The sequence below is a fragment of the Pseudopipra pipra genome, chromosome 10 (genome assembly GCF_036250125.1).
Source record: "Pseudopipra pipra isolate bDixPip1 chromosome 10, bDixPip1.hap1, whole genome shotgun sequence".
Taxonomy (NCBI): domain Eukaryota; kingdom Metazoa; phylum Chordata; class Aves; order Passeriformes; family Pipridae; genus Pseudopipra; species Pseudopipra pipra.
Window position 1 is genome coordinate 948,420 of NC_087558.1, and position 16,709 is coordinate 965,128.

The 16,709-nt window shown below is 48.2% G+C and overlaps 3 protein-coding genes and 1 long non-coding RNA gene across 8 annotated transcripts in view; 1 reads left to right on the top strand and 3 right to left on the bottom strand.

Moving 5' to 3' along the window:
* Positions 1-5,858, top strand: part of MME (membrane metalloendopeptidase) — a 30,451-nt gene extending 24,593 nt beyond the window's left edge. For all 3 annotated transcript variants that reach the window (XM_064665679.1, XM_064665678.1, XM_064665680.1), the window contains exons 21-23: positions 1,085-1,180; positions 1,556-1,632; positions 4,468-5,858. In XM_064665679.1, the coding sequence (XP_064521749.1) occupies positions 1,085-1,180; positions 1,556-1,632; positions 4,468-4,567 (273 nt within the window). In that variant the 3' untranslated portion in view covers positions 4,568-5,858. The remainder of the gene's footprint in view (positions 1-1,084; positions 1,181-1,555; positions 1,633-4,467) is intronic.
* Positions 1-6,910, bottom strand: part of LOC135419373 (uncharacterized) — a 62,779-nt gene extending 55,869 nt beyond the window's left edge. Inside the window, exon 1 of the long non-coding RNA XR_010432961.1 lies at positions 6,804-6,910. This is a non-coding gene — a long non-coding RNA (uncharacterized LOC135419373). The remainder of the gene's footprint in view (positions 1-6,803) is intronic.
* A 3,187-nt stretch (positions 6,911-10,097) lies between these two features.
* On the bottom strand, positions 10,098-15,915 carry STRIT1 (small transmembrane regulator of ion transport 1). 3 transcript variants are annotated; one of them, XM_064665695.1, is made up of 4 exons: positions 12,802-15,915; positions 12,605-12,685; positions 10,278-10,381; positions 10,098-10,181 (listed from the first exon to the last, which is right to left on the bottom strand). In XM_064665695.1, the coding sequence occupies exons 2-3, from the start codon at positions 12,615-12,617 to the stop codon at positions 10,287-10,289; spliced, it is 108 nt and encodes a 35-aa protein (XP_064521765.1). In that variant the 5' UTR covers positions 12,618-12,685; positions 12,802-15,915; the 3' UTR covers positions 10,098-10,181; positions 10,278-10,286. The 3 variants fall into 3 exon arrangements, with proteins under 3 accessions (XP_064521765.1, XP_064521763.1, XP_064521764.1); XM_064665693.1 differs by having other exon boundaries at positions 10,098-10,198; positions 10,282-10,381; positions 12,802-14,855; XM_064665694.1 differs by having other exon boundaries at positions 10,098-10,198; positions 10,282-10,381; positions 12,605-14,856.
* Positions 10,304-16,709, bottom strand: part of PLCH1 (phospholipase C eta 1) — a 90,956-nt gene continuing 84,550 nt past the window's right edge. The window contains exon 27 of the transcript XR_010432963.1: positions 10,304-10,381. The gene's annotated coding sequence lies outside the window, so the exon portion shown is untranslated. The remainder of the gene's footprint in view (positions 10,382-16,709) is intronic.

Here is a 16,709-nt window from a genome sequence, read left to right on the forward strand (position 1 = left end):
GAGTAGCCAGAGTAAAATCAGGTCAGGAGTATTAAAAATTATTACAACCTCATATAAATAGTAAAAAAGGTCCAGAAGGAATCTGGAGAGGTCTCTAGTCCACCCCCTCTCTCCAGCAGGTAGAATGAACCATTCCTGTGTCCTGCAGACACCCCACAGGAGCCGTCCCGCTCCCTCCTCGCGCCCTCCCGGTGCCATCACGGCTTTGCTTCCCACAGTGCAGACAGAGCAATCCGCTCCTTTCTTTCCTGTGACCTTTTACATATTTGAAGACTTACATGCTTCAAGGCCCAGACTTCTCTTCTTTAGACTAAACAAACCCAATTCTTTCAATCTTTCCTCATAGGTCATGTTTGCTAGACCTCTGCTCGTTCTTGCTGCTTTCTTCTGGACCGTCTCCAGTTGGTCCACATCTTTCTTGAAGGGCAGTGCCCAAAACTGGACAGAGCGCTCCAGCTGAGCCCTACCCAGTGCCAAGTGGAGTAGAAGGATTACTTCATGGATCTCATATAAGCCCCTCCTGTTTATACATCCCTGTAGGACATTTGCCTTTTTTGCAGAGCTCTGGCGCTGTTGGCTCTCGTTCAGCTGTTATCCGCTGAAACTTCCAGAGCCTTTTCCATGGACCTGCTCTCTGCTCACTCCTCAGCTGCACTTGGGCACTGATTGGCTTTACTCGGGCAGTCCCTTGGCCCTGACTTCAGGCAGAACATTTCTGCAGCCCCTTCCATCAGCAGTGGCACATGAACAGCACATCCCTGCCACGCGGCCCCACAGGGAACATGGGAGCAGCTGTTCCTACTGTGGAAAGGTTTTAAAGTCTTCTGCAACTCGCTTAAAAAAACCCAACCCAACAAAACCACAATGGAAAAAATCTCCTTTTCAAAATGCAGCGTTAGATAATCGATACCACAGTCCTGAGAAATGGCCCTGTCATCCTGTGCTTAAAGGTGGCACGTGTGGGATGGACGGCCAAGGAGTCCATGATTAATTATGTCAGAGAACTCATGTTCCTCCTTGTCATCATTTCATTCTGATTGTCTGAGCTGGAAATTTTAACATTTCTATTCACTTCATTCTACAGGCCTATGAAAACTATGTGAAAAAGCATGGAAAAGAAAAACTCCTTCCTGGTCTCGACATGAACCACAAGCAGCTGTTTTTCCTGAATTTCGCACAGGTATCCCTTCCTTCTTGGCTGAGGCTTTGAAAAATCACCTAAGCTACACTTATCAGTAAGTCAGAAAGGGCAGGCTGACTGCCATGGCTTTACTGAGAGCTGGCAGAGCTGAGCAGTGTTCCCTGCAGAGCAGGGAAAAAGTCTCGTTAGGTGATTTTTATCTTCCCTCCTAAGTCTGGTAGAGAGTTTCTTGTGCCCAAGTGCCTTTGTCTGAAGACAACAATACACTTTTTTGAACAAAATACACCTTTTTTTCCTCTATGTTCTCATGTGACATTTATTGTCGTGCCACGAATTGCTTCACAGTTAAATGACAGCAGGTGTCTTGCTGTGCAGTCTTAGGGCTGACAATGCTTTCCCCTGTTACCTGGGCAGGTGTGGTGTGGAACGTACAGACCAGAATATGCCGTGAACTCCATCAAGACGGACGTGCACAGCCCGGGCAAATTCAGGTGAGCACACCCCTGTCCTGAGTGCAACTCCCAGTGCACCCCAGCTCTTTGCTGTGGACTGCAAGGACCTGCCCAGAGCTGGGCTGCACCTCCCAGGGCAGGGTTAACACACCCCCAGCTACAGGCAGAGCACACTGCAGGTGGCTGGGAGGAGACAGACAGACTGCCCCTCTCCCAGCCAGGCACAGCCCTGTGCTGCACAAACAGGCACAGCCCTTCCCAGGAAGCTCCACAGGCAGAGTTGTCCTCATCCTTGAAATGATACAGGTTAATTCTGTCCACACTGTGGAGCAGCTTTGAACAGGCACCACCACAGACACAAACACATCTCCTGGCTGTCATCACACAGGCATGATTGTTACAGCAGAGTCTCAGTGACTGTGTCTGGATTCCAGGGCTCTTCCAGAAGTCCCCTGGCTCCCTCCATAGCTCCTGAGAGGGTTCTCATAGACCAAAGGCTGTGGATGGACCTTTGTCTTCCACTGAAGTCCCAGTAGAATCAGTGGAAGATCGTGGCCCTTGCTCAGTGACAAGCTCGTGTGCTGTGGTGCAAGAGCAAACAGGTACTTTGTGCCTGCTGTGCTCTGCCAGCCTTCTCAGGGTCAGGTGGGCTCAGCTCAGTAGAGCCATGCAGGAAATGTGGCTGCTCAGGGTGGAAGCCTTTGGGCCAGACTAGCATCTTTTCTTTTCTCTGAAGCCAGAACAGCCTATTCATCAGCAGAGTAACAGGGTTTGTGCTCTGACAAACCTGTTTGGTCAAGTGCCATGGGCTCAGGAACAGTGCAGCCAGCACAGCATCTGCTGGCTCTGGAAGGCTGAGTCATCTCCAGACTTCATGTCCACAATGGCCGAGTTCTCTCCCAATACAATCCACTACATTAATTCCAGTATCTTTCTTTCAACGGCTTTTCACCAAAGAATGATCTTGTTTATCCCACATACTCAAACACTTAGTGAAAGCAGCGACTGTTCCCTCAGTGCTCCTTGCCTGGCTCTCAGTGTGGGTGGTTTGTGCTCCCTGGGATCTCTCCTGGAGGCAGTTTGTGCCCCACAGTCCTTCCTGTCTGGTCCCTGTGCTAACGAGGCTCCAGGGCTCTCCAGAGCCTCCCTGCAGATCTGATCTGGAAGAGGCACAAGGCCTGTGGAGTTCACCAGTTCAGCATCTCTGTGTAACTGTATTTGGGTGTACCCTGGATATATTACACTGTGTTGTGCTGTCTGTACCTTGGTAGGGAAGGCTATAAACTCTATTTGGAATGACACAAGTGTTAATGAGAAACCATAAATACCTTCAGAATGTGAGTCATTTTCAGGATGGGGCCTCACAAGAGCTCTAAAACAAAAGTGTTTCAGTACATGAGACCTACCCACAAAATCGATGCCTAATGACATACTACTGAAGTGTCACCAAGGCTCCCAATGCATCTTTATTAATTATTATTTGGGGGTGGGATGGGCCATTTAACACAGGCTACACTGACTGCAGGCTGTTTCTCCTTCCATGCAGGACAGGCTGCTCCTCATAAAACTTGCTAATTGCACAGTACAATTTTAGTTAATGGGTTCACAACTGGACAGGGAGAATGTTTGTTCCAGTAGGAAAATCAGGAGTTAACAGAAAGATGCCTTTGATCAGGTAATCATCAAAAGCAGGTGAAGGACAATGTACCTGAGTGTTAACATGCAAAATTAAAACACAGCAAGCACAATAAGAGCCCTTGACCTGTATCTGCTCAGGTACCAAATCCCTGTAGTTCTGGGGATATCAGTAAATGAAACAGGATTCTTATCCCACTGCTGTTTTGTGTAAGTAGAATTTTAGTACACCCCAAATACTTTTTGCTCTGTTTTGGCAGTTCCAGTCCTTCCAGGCAGTGAAGCACAGCTTCACCAAAATGCATGACTTGTTCAATAATCCTGTTTCTGTGCCACCCCCTGTTCACTGCTGGCTCCCAGGACCAGTGGGCAAGGGTCACTTTTGGCCCTGTAGAGACAAACCGATGCAAGTGTCAACTGCTGAACTTCACCTCAGCTTCTATGGGCATGTCCTGCTTCTGCCTAGTCTAATGGTTAAGATTATCCACAGAACAACCACAAATTAAACAAACAGTTCTTTAAAGAACTCCTGCTCCACAGTCATTGTCCACCAATACCCATATATGACACTGAAGCTGAAATTGTTGTCCTCCATAGGTGTGTGCTGCCATATCCCCATTCCTGAAGGACTGAGCAGCTCTTAGCAGATCTATTCACACATGTTCACAATTACACATATCAAATCAGCCTTAGCTGGAATGGCCTCATATTCACTTGAAGGCTGTTGTTTGTACAAGTCTTTTTGCCAGGAAACTCATTCACTGGAACCTCTGTGGACAATGCCCAGAGAAGGAGTAGGATCTCAGCTAAAACTTGCCTGGTGTCAAAATGTAAATGAACATTCACTGGCAAGTTACACCACAGCCCTCGACCTCAGGGTCTTGTTTTCCCTTCACCAAGGAACTTGTCAGCAAAATGTAGCCGAAAAAACCTTCAGTGAAAACTATGGACAAGCAGGAAACCTCTTCCAGGTGAAATAAATGGGCTGTGAGGGCCAGTAATGAGGAAGGGACAGGGCCTGTATTTTGGGGGTTGCAATAAGGGTCATACAAAGTGGCAAGAGAAAACACAGCCACTGCTTGAGGGGAAATGAAGCTTCAGAGCTCAGCAATAAGGGCGTTCCCCATTGGTGTGAGTTGACACAAACTGATGCAAACAAACCAAATTACAAAATACAGTGGTGTTGTCTGTTTCAGACAAAGGCAAGGAGCATTGACAAGCTGTTGTTTTGTTTCAAAGGGTCCTCGGATCACTGCAGAACTCTCCAGAGTTTTCTGAAGCCTTTTCCTGCACCACGCAAGACAACATGGATCCTGCTAAGAAGTGCCGTGTTTGGTGACAGACTGCAAACCTCCCACCCCGAGGAGCTTTCCAGGAAAAGAGACACTTTCAGCCAATTTTGAGAAGGGGAGGAGGGAAGAAAACCAAGGGGAATATGCTAGAGTAGTCACTGTAATTGTTGGTAAACATGCAAACCCCAAATCATCACCCACCAAAGCATCCCAGGAGGACTAAGGCAGCCCTGAGCTGCTGTAGCTGACTGGCTGCCTCTCCCCCACAGAACCCTGTAGGATCCAACTCACTGACCATGTACAGCAACATGCACTGTAGTTTAACCCCGTTCCCCACAGCCAGTGGCTTTCTGGATTCGTTCTAAGATGTCAAAGTACAACCTGTGATCTCCCAGCGGTCGGTGAGGGCCCAGTTCTGGCCAGGGGAGGAAGGAGATGCTCAGTAACACACGGCTTTAGCCATCATAACACGATAGGAAAACGACAGTTCATAGCCCAGTGTCAGACTTTGTACCCTCTGCTCTTATGGGAAATCTGCTCTACCAAATGTTTCATCTTTACTTGAAACCATTTATACAAGAGGAGTCCAAAGACCTGCTGTACTTAAATAACTTCTCACTAATTACTCCAGCGTGTATTACCTGATGTCACTATTTACAACAGTTTATTTACTGCTTTCCAGCCCAACTGAAATTGTAGGTAATTTAATTTTTGAACCTATAATCTGTAAGATTGTGATCAAAGACCCTTTCGCAGTTTTCTAAGCTTTTTCTTGCTTTCTCTAAAGTTGCTCTTTTTAAAAGTTTCTAGTAATGTATAAATCATAGTTTTTATATTTAAATCTGAGCTACACTTTTGACTTGAAGTATTGTAATATATTTTATCAGTGGCTGCATAGAACTGGGAAATTTGAGTAAAGCATGGTATTGGGCAATAAGATAAAGCCTCCAGGACTGAGTTCTCCAATGGAGTGCACTGATATTGGAGTTTTCAGGCTGATTTCTCAGTGCTTAGGGTCTGATCCTGCACATAACCTGTATGTGTTCTGGTCGATGTCAGGCCTCACACCAGGAAATGTGCACAGCTGATCGCAAGGAGGAGCTTTAAGTAAGAGGGTAAAAGGCTTTAAATCTGCAGTGATATGTATTAAACATCCTCATGCAGATTGCAAAGGAAACTACTGCTTTGTGTATCAAAGCAAAGACATTACCAAACCAAGTACCAGATACCTCAGATGACTGCTACAATAGGTCTATTTAAAAACCTATGTCCTTTTAGCTTTCTGAGTTCGTCATCTGATCAAAACATTTTGATAATAAACTGAAATTATGAGCCAAATGCAGTGTGTGTTCTTTACAGGAAATAGCAATAAAATAAAATTCTCTGCAAATAAGTGTCTACACTCACCCCTGAGCCCCCCAGGCAGAGGGAGATTCAATTCCCAGTGTCCAGTGTAACCTGCCCTCCTCCAGCTCCAGGCCATCCATCCTGCCATCAGTGTGGGGCTGTCGGGGTGTCCCGAGCAGGGCCAGGACCTGCACTGGGTGCTCCCTGTGGGTCCTTCCAGCTCGGGACACTCTGTGCTCTGCATCCTCTGACCTGAGCAGGCCCCCAGGGCTCGTTCCTTACATGCTTTGTTAGTAAACAAACCCCACAACAAACACATCCCGAGCTCTCCACACAACTCCCAGGGCTGGCTCTGCACAGAACGAGCCTCTCAGGGAAAGGGAGAAGCTCTTCTGCTTTCACCCAGGAACCAACATTCCCCACAGCTTTGTACAACACGGGTATTGTAAAAGGCAAACCCAGCGAATCCTGTGCCGCTGGCCCTGGTGAGGGAACAGAGCCACGGAGCTGCTCTGAGGGAGCCAGGAATGGGGCTGGAGACACACGGAGTGCCCGAGCCAGGCTGGGATCCGTCCCAGGGGATCCGGGGAGGGATGGCAGAGCCAGGCTGGGATCCATCCCAGGGGATCCGGGCAGGGATGGCAGAGCCAGGCTGGGATCCGTCCCAGGGGATCCGGGCAGGGATGGCAGAGCCAGGCTGGGATCCGTCCCAGCGGATCCGGGCAGGGATGGCAGAGCCAGGCTGGGATCCGTCCCAGGGGATCCGGGCAGGGATGGCAGAGCCAGGCTGGTCCCTGCACACCTGAAGGAATGCCTTCACTTACTGTGGGACCCGGCACGGTTCAGTTCCCTGCCCTGAGGGTTGATGTCCCATTACAGGGCAGGATTAAAGAATTCCAGACACACCCGCCAGTAACAAACACGGAGGGCTCCTACCTGAGGCGGCTCCGCGGCAGGTCCAGGCGAGCAGGGGCTCTGAGGGAACCGAGGTCCAGGCGGCCGAGGGCTCACCCCGGGCAGCCCGAGCTGGAACAGGGCCCGGGGGGCTCGGGGGGCTCTGGGGCACCCTGGGGGCTCCTGCCGCGGGGAGGGGCTGCGGGGCCCGGGGACGGGCATCCCACCTCGGCCCCGCCCTTCCAGAACATTCCCTGCCCGCCCCTCAGCGCCCCACTCCTTCCAGAACATGCTGGCCCCGCCCCTTCCAGAACATTCCCCCACCCCTTCCAGAACATTCTGTGGCCCCGCCCCTTCCAGAACATTCTGTGGCCCCGCCCCTTCCAGAACATTCTGTGGCCCTGCTCCCTTGAGGGGCAGCGGGTCCCCCGTGCCCTGGGGCTCCTCCAGCCCCACGGGGTGAGCGGGTGGCTGTGCCCCAGCACTGAGGGACCCTCAGGGGTGACACCTGCCTGGGCTGGGGACTCCACAGGGAGATCCTGACCGGGACTGCCCGGGGAAAGGGGAGGGGAAGGGACTCTGCTCATCACTTTGCACTCCCACCCCAGAGAGGAGGAGAGGGAAGGACCCTCCGTTAGCCCCCCGGGGAGGGTGTGTGCTCAGTGACGGGGTTACTGGTACAGGTAAGCCCAGCTGTGGGAGGCTCTGCCAAGCAGAGTGAACCTCCAGAGCAGGTTAAGCTGCTCCCTATGCTAGGGCCAGCCCGGGGCAGGAGCAACGCACCCCGGAGCCACTGTCCTTGGAGCAGTGTGGGCTGGGAATGTCCGAGAGAAGCTCTGGACTGGAAATGTCTGAGAGAAACTCTGGTTTAGGCAGGTGTTATCCCAACACTCCACTGTGTGCACACGCTTGTGCCCTGTGTAAACACCCCCAAACTGGATCACAGGCATTAAAGGAATAGAAACACGAGTCCAGAGCAGTTTCCAGGATGCCACACACAGATCCCGGGACAGATGGACAGAGACTCGTCCCTAATTGATTTACTCAAAGAGCTGTCAGGGGGAACAGGGAAAGCCACAGAGGCCGTGGGGCAAACCTGGCACCCAGCTCTGCAGCAACAGCAACTCCAACATTTCTGCTTGGCTTTTGTAGATAAAACAAGGAATAATAAATGAAACAGTACAGATCATCTTAGATCACAGAAAACATCATCCCACCAGCAGGAAAAAATAGAAATAGGCTTGGAAAAGGTGCCCACCCTAAAGGTGAGCAGGGTCCTTTGATCTTGGAGAACTGGATCTCAGGGATGGGATAGAGCTCATTAGGGACAGTTGTTATGCCCCAAAGCCATCACACTGTAACAATACTGGAATGTCCTACAGCCTGACACGGTGACAGAACCGAAGCTATGGCCTCTCTTCAGTAGTGTAGCACCAGAGCTCTGCAGGAAATCTGAATACACGTGGTTTTCTTCTCATCACTCATCAGCGTCCGAGAGAAAAAACCCAGCACCCAAACACTCGTTCTGTTTTTCAAGAATTAAAGACCCCAAACCTTTTGCTGCAGCTCTGACAGCCCTGCACATGTGGGGAGCTTCACATGGTACAGCTCCATTGCCCAGCCACCCCAGTGGGCTGTCCCAGGGTGGTTACAAAAGGTCACTTTGCAGAGCACTCCGTGGGCTTCCAACAGTGTGGGGGATGCATAATTTCTTGGAATAATCCTCTTTTTATTACTCTACAAAACTGGCAGGAACTTTCCCTTTGTACACAGCGAGTCAGTCTGACAATACTGAAGCCAGCCTAGAAAGTTATTTTGTTTTGCTCTGCCAAATCAGATCTTTCTGCTCTCAAAAATCAGGTAAAGCTAAACCAGATTGTAGTGTTTATATTTTAGCTCTGTAACATTTTAATTGGAAACATTCGATTTCCAGTGTTGTGAGACACCCAAAGAGCCACTTGGGCCAACAGGATCTCTCAGAACGTTTCCCTCCAGGCCTGGTAAATGAGCTGAGATGTGAAAACACGGACATGGTTTCTATGGAGTCTCTGCTGGCCCTGTGTCAGTCAGAGCTGGGATCAGTCAGGGTGGGCTCAGTCTTAGAAACCCAGGAATTGGTCCTGAAAAGGAGATAATGAGGTGTCTGCTCACACAGCCCACCTGTACAGGTGAGCTGGAGGGGATGTTCTCACCTGGCAGTGACTGACAGTGATGCTGGAGGTCCTCACTTGCTGCAGGGATTGGGAATCTCCAGCTCTCCAAGAGACTGCAGGGTTTGTCCCCTCTCTTCCAGGACACCTGATGAAACAGCATCCCCCTGTGCCCTCAGGTCATTTGCAGGTGAAGCAACTCGGTGTTGAGACAATTCCCAAAGGGAATGTCACACTTGAGTGCTGTTGCTGAGGCTGCTGGAGCGGCCAAGGAATGTTCACGGCTGCGCTACAGACAAATATGTTTGTGTTTCCATTCCTAAAGGACAACAGACAGTGCCCACAGATGGAGACAGGATGTCTGACTGATGTGCCTTCCTCACATTCTCAAACTTATACAAATTGTGTAAGCAGGAGCCAAAAAAATAGCTTCTCTCTGTGTTTAACCCCACCAGGGGTCATGAAGGTTTTTTTCACATTCCCTTAAACATTCATCTTGCTGGGATCTCCCAGACATGCCTCCCACAGTCAGTTCTCTGCTTTAACTGGGGATTGAATTATTAATGATTTTGTCTTCTGAGAACTGCAACTCTTCAGTATAAAACCCTTCATGCTCAAAAGCTCAAGGCTGTCTGAAAATGCAGCAGCTCAGATCATCTGACGATTATTTCTGATTTAAATGGCAAAGTCGCTGGAAGTTCTCAAGGCACATTATCCATAAGGGGAATATAATTATCTCCAATTATAATTAAAAAAGACAACCCCTCCAAGTACAAGACAGTCAGGGGGCCAGAGTGAGCCTGAGCCATGATTCCAGGCACCCTGAGCTGTACAACAGCCCTCCCAACCCTAAAAAAGCCTGAGGTTTTCTGTTCGAAGGACGTACATATTTCTGTTTCATAACAATAGATTCCAATAGATCTTCCCCATAATAAGGCTAAAAATACTTCCCCAGGCCCCATGAGAAATTAACCCTTGCCTGTTTCTAACAAGTTTGAAGCTCCTTAGCTATTTTAAAAGTTTGCTATTCAGCAGGCAGGCAGGTGTCCACCTATACAGGACTCCAAAACCACTCACCCCATTACAAACCATGTGGAAACTGGAATATTGGTTTGGTGACTCTTCCTAAAGCTCAAATTAGCATGTGAAACACTGTGGATAAAAAGCGTACACCATGTTTACAGTGTTGATATTAAAAATAACTCATTTTATACTTATTTTAGCCATTAGAAATCTCAGTTGAACTTCCAGGTTCTTCTAATCAACATCCCTGTAAATTCTTCTGTCCTGTAAGACAAAGCAAATTCCATTTGAAAGGTGGCAGTGCCAAGCAAGGGAAGCAGAGGTGGCGTGTGGTGCCAGTCACTTACTGCCATCAGGAGAAGACAATGTAAACCATGAGGGCACATCCCAGGAGCCAGCCAAGTGCCAGGAGCACAGGGACCACCAGGCGGGACAGCGGGGCTGGGGCTGCAAGGGAGGAGAGGGGCTGTGACTGAGAGGCCACGTTACAAGGCAGGGAATGATCCCAACACATCAAACCAGGAGTGTCCCAGCCTGCCTGACCAGCCGTGTGCCTGCACCTGCAGGAAGGGGACACTGAAGTCCCACACCCAAAGGATGGTGGCAGTGGCTGCAATGAGGGGACACTGAATTCCCACACCCAAAGGATGGTGGCAGTGGCTGCACTGAGGGGACACTGAATTCCCACACCCCAAAGGATGGTGGCAGTGGCTGCACTGAGGGGACACTGAATTCCCACACCCCAAAGGATGGTGGCAGTGGCTGCACTGAGGGGACACTGAATTCCCACACCCAAAGGATGGTGGCAGTGGCTGCACTGAGGGGACACAATTCCCACACCCAAAGGATGGTGGCAGTGGCTGCACTGAGGGGACACAATTCCCACACCCCAAAGGATGGTGGCAGTGGCTGCACTGAGGGGACACAATTCCCACACCCAAAGGATGGTGGCAGTGGCTGCACAGCAGAGATTCCCAGCTCGCCTCCCTGCCCACTGCATCCCTCTCGTGTCCTGTCCCCACAGCCACACAGGGAGCTCAGGTTGAGGTGATTAACCACTCCAAGGCTGTTTCCTCCTTTCCAGCAGGAAAATACCACAGGAGTGTCCAATGTGGAAACTCTTACAGCTGGGCCAGCCACAAACAAGGGGTGAGTTGCCCACTAGTCCTAGAACAAGGAGCCCAGTGCAGGTGATGGTTCTTCACGGAGCACATGGAAAGCAGGACTGCCTTTATATAAATATATTTCTGTACAACATCAGAATTTTAAAGGCTCTTCTATCAGTTTCCTGCAAATAGCAGTCTCTTGCCAGAAAGCAGAATCCTATAACTTACCAACATATTACAACCTCTTAGAGCAGATCTCTCTGCAGTTAATACATTTCCAGGTTTTTGAAGGGATTAATAAATTATGTAAAACTATTCACAGCACCTTGCACAGTTTAGATCAAGCAGGCAGACTTAGAGGGATGCTTAATAATTAAGGATTGCCACATTGCTCTTTTAAAGCTGTGCACAACAGACCTCTCTCCACAACACTGCATGGTGTGTCTGCCAGAGGGAGAGAGCACAGAGAGAAAACCTGCATGTGCTGCCATGAAAATATTAAACAGATAAACAACCACAACAGCAAAGATAAAATCCTGCTCTGAAACTGGGAGTACTTTTGCCACAGGGGAGTTTGATTTAAACTCCTTTACCTGTTTAATTTAAAGACTGTTATGGCTTTGACACTGTGCAAGGTAAAGCTGCTCCTCTGGGAATCATTTCTCTTTACTTGCCGTTTTTCTAAAGGTCTAATTACAGCCCCAAGGCTGGATCCTGCTGGGTGCACAGGGCAGTTCTGTCAGAGCTCTGCTCATGCTGCTGTGTCTGCTGACTATGGGAGTCTGTCATGTGAGACCCAGGTTAAACCAGTGTCGGTGTAATTTCTGTGGATACCAATGAAAACTGAAATAAAGACAGATAAGTCTTTAGAAACTTTTAACATAGCTATGAAGATGGATTAAAAAGTTCCTTTTACAAGGACAAGTGTTACCTGAGGACCTGTGCACAGCAAACACCACAGATACACTTACAGCTGGGAGTTTAAGTGAAGTAAATAAAAAATGACAATGGATACAAAATGCATTTTTATAAGCTGCCTTTTCTCCTTGGAGACAGTGAGGTGTGCTTACAATGGAAAGCTCATTATTAAAATTTCATTTTGCTCTGTCACTCAAGCTTTGTGGGGTTAAAATCTAAATTATTCTACGTTCACCCAGAACTGCACTCAGAGCTCAGCTACACACAGACATCAAAAATGCTGTCAAACAGATCTCATTTTACACAGTTCTGTTCTATTGTGTTCACTAACCTGAAATTACAGCTACAAAACACTAAAGAAAAAACTGGTGGGATTTAGAAATACAGGAGGAAGACAAGCTACTTTTAACTCACTGCTGTTAATAGAATTAGCTTTTAAACTGGTAACTTAACATAAAATACATAGTGTTTCAACAAGAATACAAGTAGCTGAGTATTGTCACATTTTAAACTGGTAACTGTTACTGCAAAGTAAAATACATAGTGTTTCAACGAGAATACAAATAGCTGAGTATTTTCACACTACATTGCTCAGGTTTATTCATTTTAATATATTGTTACATTCACATTTCACAGTGCACCTTACCTGGTTCTGCCATTCCCCCTCTGCTGGTTTAATGGCAGGTTTAAGGTTTGTCTCTGCAGTTGTTCTGGGAGCCTTGGGATGCTTTAAATAGAGCGATATTTGGAATGTGCTGCAGCTGCCTGGCTCACTCGTGCCAGGGTTTGGCTACATGCATTCAATTGTCTAAAAAGGCAGGAATTCAGGGCATTCAGGGTTACCTCTGCCTGGTCCTCCAGCTGCACATCTGTCTCCGAGCAAAGTGAATAAAGGGAGCTCAGTTTTTGAAGGGGGAGAGAAACAAGGGTGAAAAGTGCTTTGTGGTCTCTCTATAGCCATGAAACACCACATGGTAAGTTCAGATAATATTTATGACCATCCACATATTTAGAGCGTGACAGGGACCCAGTTCTTAATCCCCCACATCTCCTCTCATCCCTCTCCTATCAAAACCCAAGCCAAGCCCTACTCAGATACTTCTGCAGTTATTAGTTCTTTCCTAAGCAGCACCAGGAATCTCATTCTGCACAAAGCACAGAGGCACATTTAGCTCCCTCCCCCTGAACGGGTACAGGGTGCAACCACAGGTTTTCAGCACTCCTGGGAAAAGTGGACAACAAAATTCCAGGAAGGAATATTCCTAAAAAAATCTGAGAATTATTTTGTCCTAAACAGGATAAATTATTGCAAACTGTCTCTAATTCAAAGGAGAAAAAACATGGAGACAAGTGCCAGATGTGAGCCAAAAGCACAAACTGCACAGCAGGTCATGCCACAGCAAAGGGGAGCTGCGTGTGAAGACCCCTCAGAGTGATCCTGGGTTTCAGCAATAAGCAGGAAAAAGTGTTCAGGGGAAATGAACCAAGTGTGCAGAGCGCTCAGAGGAACAGCACACATGCCCTGATCCAGAGGCTTTCCTTCAGGAATGGGAGGAGACTTTCTCTAACATTCACCAATTTATACATAATCCCATCTCAGACCTGTGCCTGGAGATTAAATGAATCAGGGATTGTTCCTGTGTTTCTGAACTGGAAAAGGACAGAAACAGCTGCTCCAAGGCCATTCCAGGTAACAGGTGCAAGGATGATTTTGAGAGATCTGATCTGGATGTTCATATAGTTGAGAGGAATTTCTTGTGGGCTCCCAGAAGACAGGACAGTGCTCAGAAACACGTTAAGCAGATCTAAAAGAGATGATCGCTTTCTTATCTGCTTGTTGATTAAAAATTAAATACTTTACACTAAAGAAATCAATTATCACCTTTATTCAGAATTGCTTCCCCTCATACAATGGCTGTGGGATCACATCTTCCTTGGAGTCTCTATAACCAGCCCAAAGAACACTCTGACATCCACAGAGGGGGAGCAGCACTGAGCTCTGGCCACACTGTGCTGAGCAGTTGTTTTACATCAGAGACAAATTCAGCCCTGCAGAGATGGTTTATTGCACACTATAAACACTCCCTGGGCTTTGGAGCCCGGAGGGAATTCTAAGATGATGATTCCAGAACAAGAACTGAAGCCAAGTCATGTCACCTAAGGAAGTTTTCATCAATGGCACACAATCACAGACTGGTTTGGGTTGGAAGGACCTTAAAGCCCATCCAGTGCCACCCCCTGCCACGGGCAGGGACACCTTCCACTAGCCCAGGTTGCTCCAGACCCCATCCAACCTGGCCTTGATATACCTCGATGTCTCTACAGCTGTTTTCTGCCACTTCTCTGCATTTTTGAGCAAGACAGTTCTCTTTAAAAACTGCTTGTCTTTCCCCAAACACCACATAGGGAAGGTGATTTCATTACTGCTTACCCAAAATAAAACTCAGGGCTATAAAGCACTTTATTATGCCGTGCACAATTCAGCCTCTCACAACAGTCTGAGACACAAGAACAAACTGTGAGCTTTGCTGTCTTGGTCTGGCTTTGCTATAGAGCAAATCTTTTTGGATAAGATCCAATTTGCTGCAAAAAGAAATATGACTCTGTGCAATATATTTATTGAGAAAGCCATCTCTGATACAATGACTTCCTTGGCTGCACAGCTGTTCCCATCAGAATCCTATCTGGTTTGGTTCTGCTGATTATATATATCCATCTGATCTCATGGAAATAATTTCCACCAGGAACCATGTATTCCTGACAAGACCACCTGATCTTCAGGGATTGGGATCTTTCCAGGCTCAGTTGCCACAAGCAAGGGCAGCGAGTCATTGCTGCTCTGCCCAGCTCTGGGCACTGCTGCCCCCGTCCAGCTGCACCCACAGCCAGTGCTGTCCTGCACGTCCTGAGCAGGGCATCAAGGGCATCGAAGTTGTAACTGCAGCAAAGAGCAGAGTAACAATATAGACATTATTTTAAACAACATATCTTCTGATTGGAACTGAGGAATGGACTGCACACATCGATCCTACAATAGAGCTCAGTCCAACAGATAAAAAAAAAAAGCAGGGGGACAGTCTCAAAATATAAAAAAAATAAAAACAAGGAGAGGACACAAGGCTTAAGAAAAAACTCAGATTGATCTGTGGCAAAACACATCTACTGCTTTGCTGCTGAACAACAATACACAAGAAAAACAATTCCCTCATTTCTATTTGTGTTTCAAATTACGTGATAATTTCTGTATGTTCTTCCCTCTGAGCTTGTGCTGGGACACTGAGATACTCCATGTCCAGAGTTAGATGGGGAGTTGGGTTTGGGAATTAGATCTCTTTTTTAGCCCCCAGCTCACTGAGGTGCTCAGATTGGTCTCACTTCGGGAACCTTTGGAGCAGCCTCCTTGACTTCATTTCCATTAAGTGCTGGAGGCTGGGAATCACTTCAAATGCTTTAAATGTCTCAGTGCTTTAAGAGAATGAGGGCCAAAGTCAGGAGGAGGAACTGAGGCAGCAGGGCTGCGAGGCTTCCCGGGAGAGAAGCAACTTTAAGGGGAAAAACCAGTGCTGATGTTTTAGAAAATATTCCATTCTCTTCTTCGGAACCACGTGGGCTCTGCCAGAAGGAAAACAAAGAGCCCAGCTGCATTCCTTGGCTGGCAGGTTCAAAGTCTGCTCTGCCCAGCGGAGCCGCACGGCGCCGGCCCTGGGGAGCACAGAAACCCTCTGCAGGTGTCTGAGCTGTGCCAGAGCTCTGGGGAAGGGCTGGAGGGAACAACATCCCTGCTGCCTTACAGGCATCCCACCTCAGAAGCCAAAGTGCTTCACTGCACTGATCACTATCTTTGGCTGTTCCCTCAGCCCACAGAGGAGCTGTGGGAGCCTGGAGCCTTCCTTTGGGAGACTGAGCCATCCTGTCTGAGCTGTTTAACCTCGGGAGACTGAGCCATCCTGTCCCAGCCCTTCAGCCCTGGGAGACTGAGCCATCCTGTCCCAGCCCTTCAGCCCTGGGAGACTGAGCCATCCTGTCTGAGCTGTTTAACCTCGGGAGACTGAGCCATCCTCTCCTAGCCCTTCAACTGCTCCTGCCCCAAAACTGCCAGGGAGGGAGGACCTGGGGAGCTCTCAGTGCTCCTCCATCAGCCAGGGACCCTCAGCATCTGCCTTGGAGCATGGAGGGACCATGGAGTGCTAATGGAACTATTAAGGCTGGAAAAGACCTCTACAATCAAGTTCAACTGTCATGGGAAGTTAACATGCAATGAGGTGATTAAAGCCAGAGTCCAATCCTAAAGAAAATGGGAACAATCCAGCCAACAGTGGCAGAAATGTGACCCAGAGCCCTTGAACAGGCAGGATGGTTATGTAGGAGTTGTAAATGATCCCACAGCACCTCACTGAGAGGCAGAACTTCCCCTTCTGCACCAGAGACAGGTTTCCACATGGAATGCTGGGAGCACAGCCCAGAGAGCAAATATCAACTGCATGGAAACAACCCCATAGATGCATTTCCTGGGCTCTTTCTGCTGGATCCCGGTGATTTAGAGCCTGATGTTTGGGAGGGAACTGTCAGAACCTCACTGACACACCACCCACTCTGCAAAGCCAGTTGGCCATTTTTGGTGTTAAAATAGCCACTATGTTGAGAGCACGTCCCAATCTTCTTCATTTCACCAGTACCCAGACATTAAATAATAGAAAGCTGAATTTCTGTCTTCGTTACTGTACTTGTAATCCCTGGAAATCTGCACACAG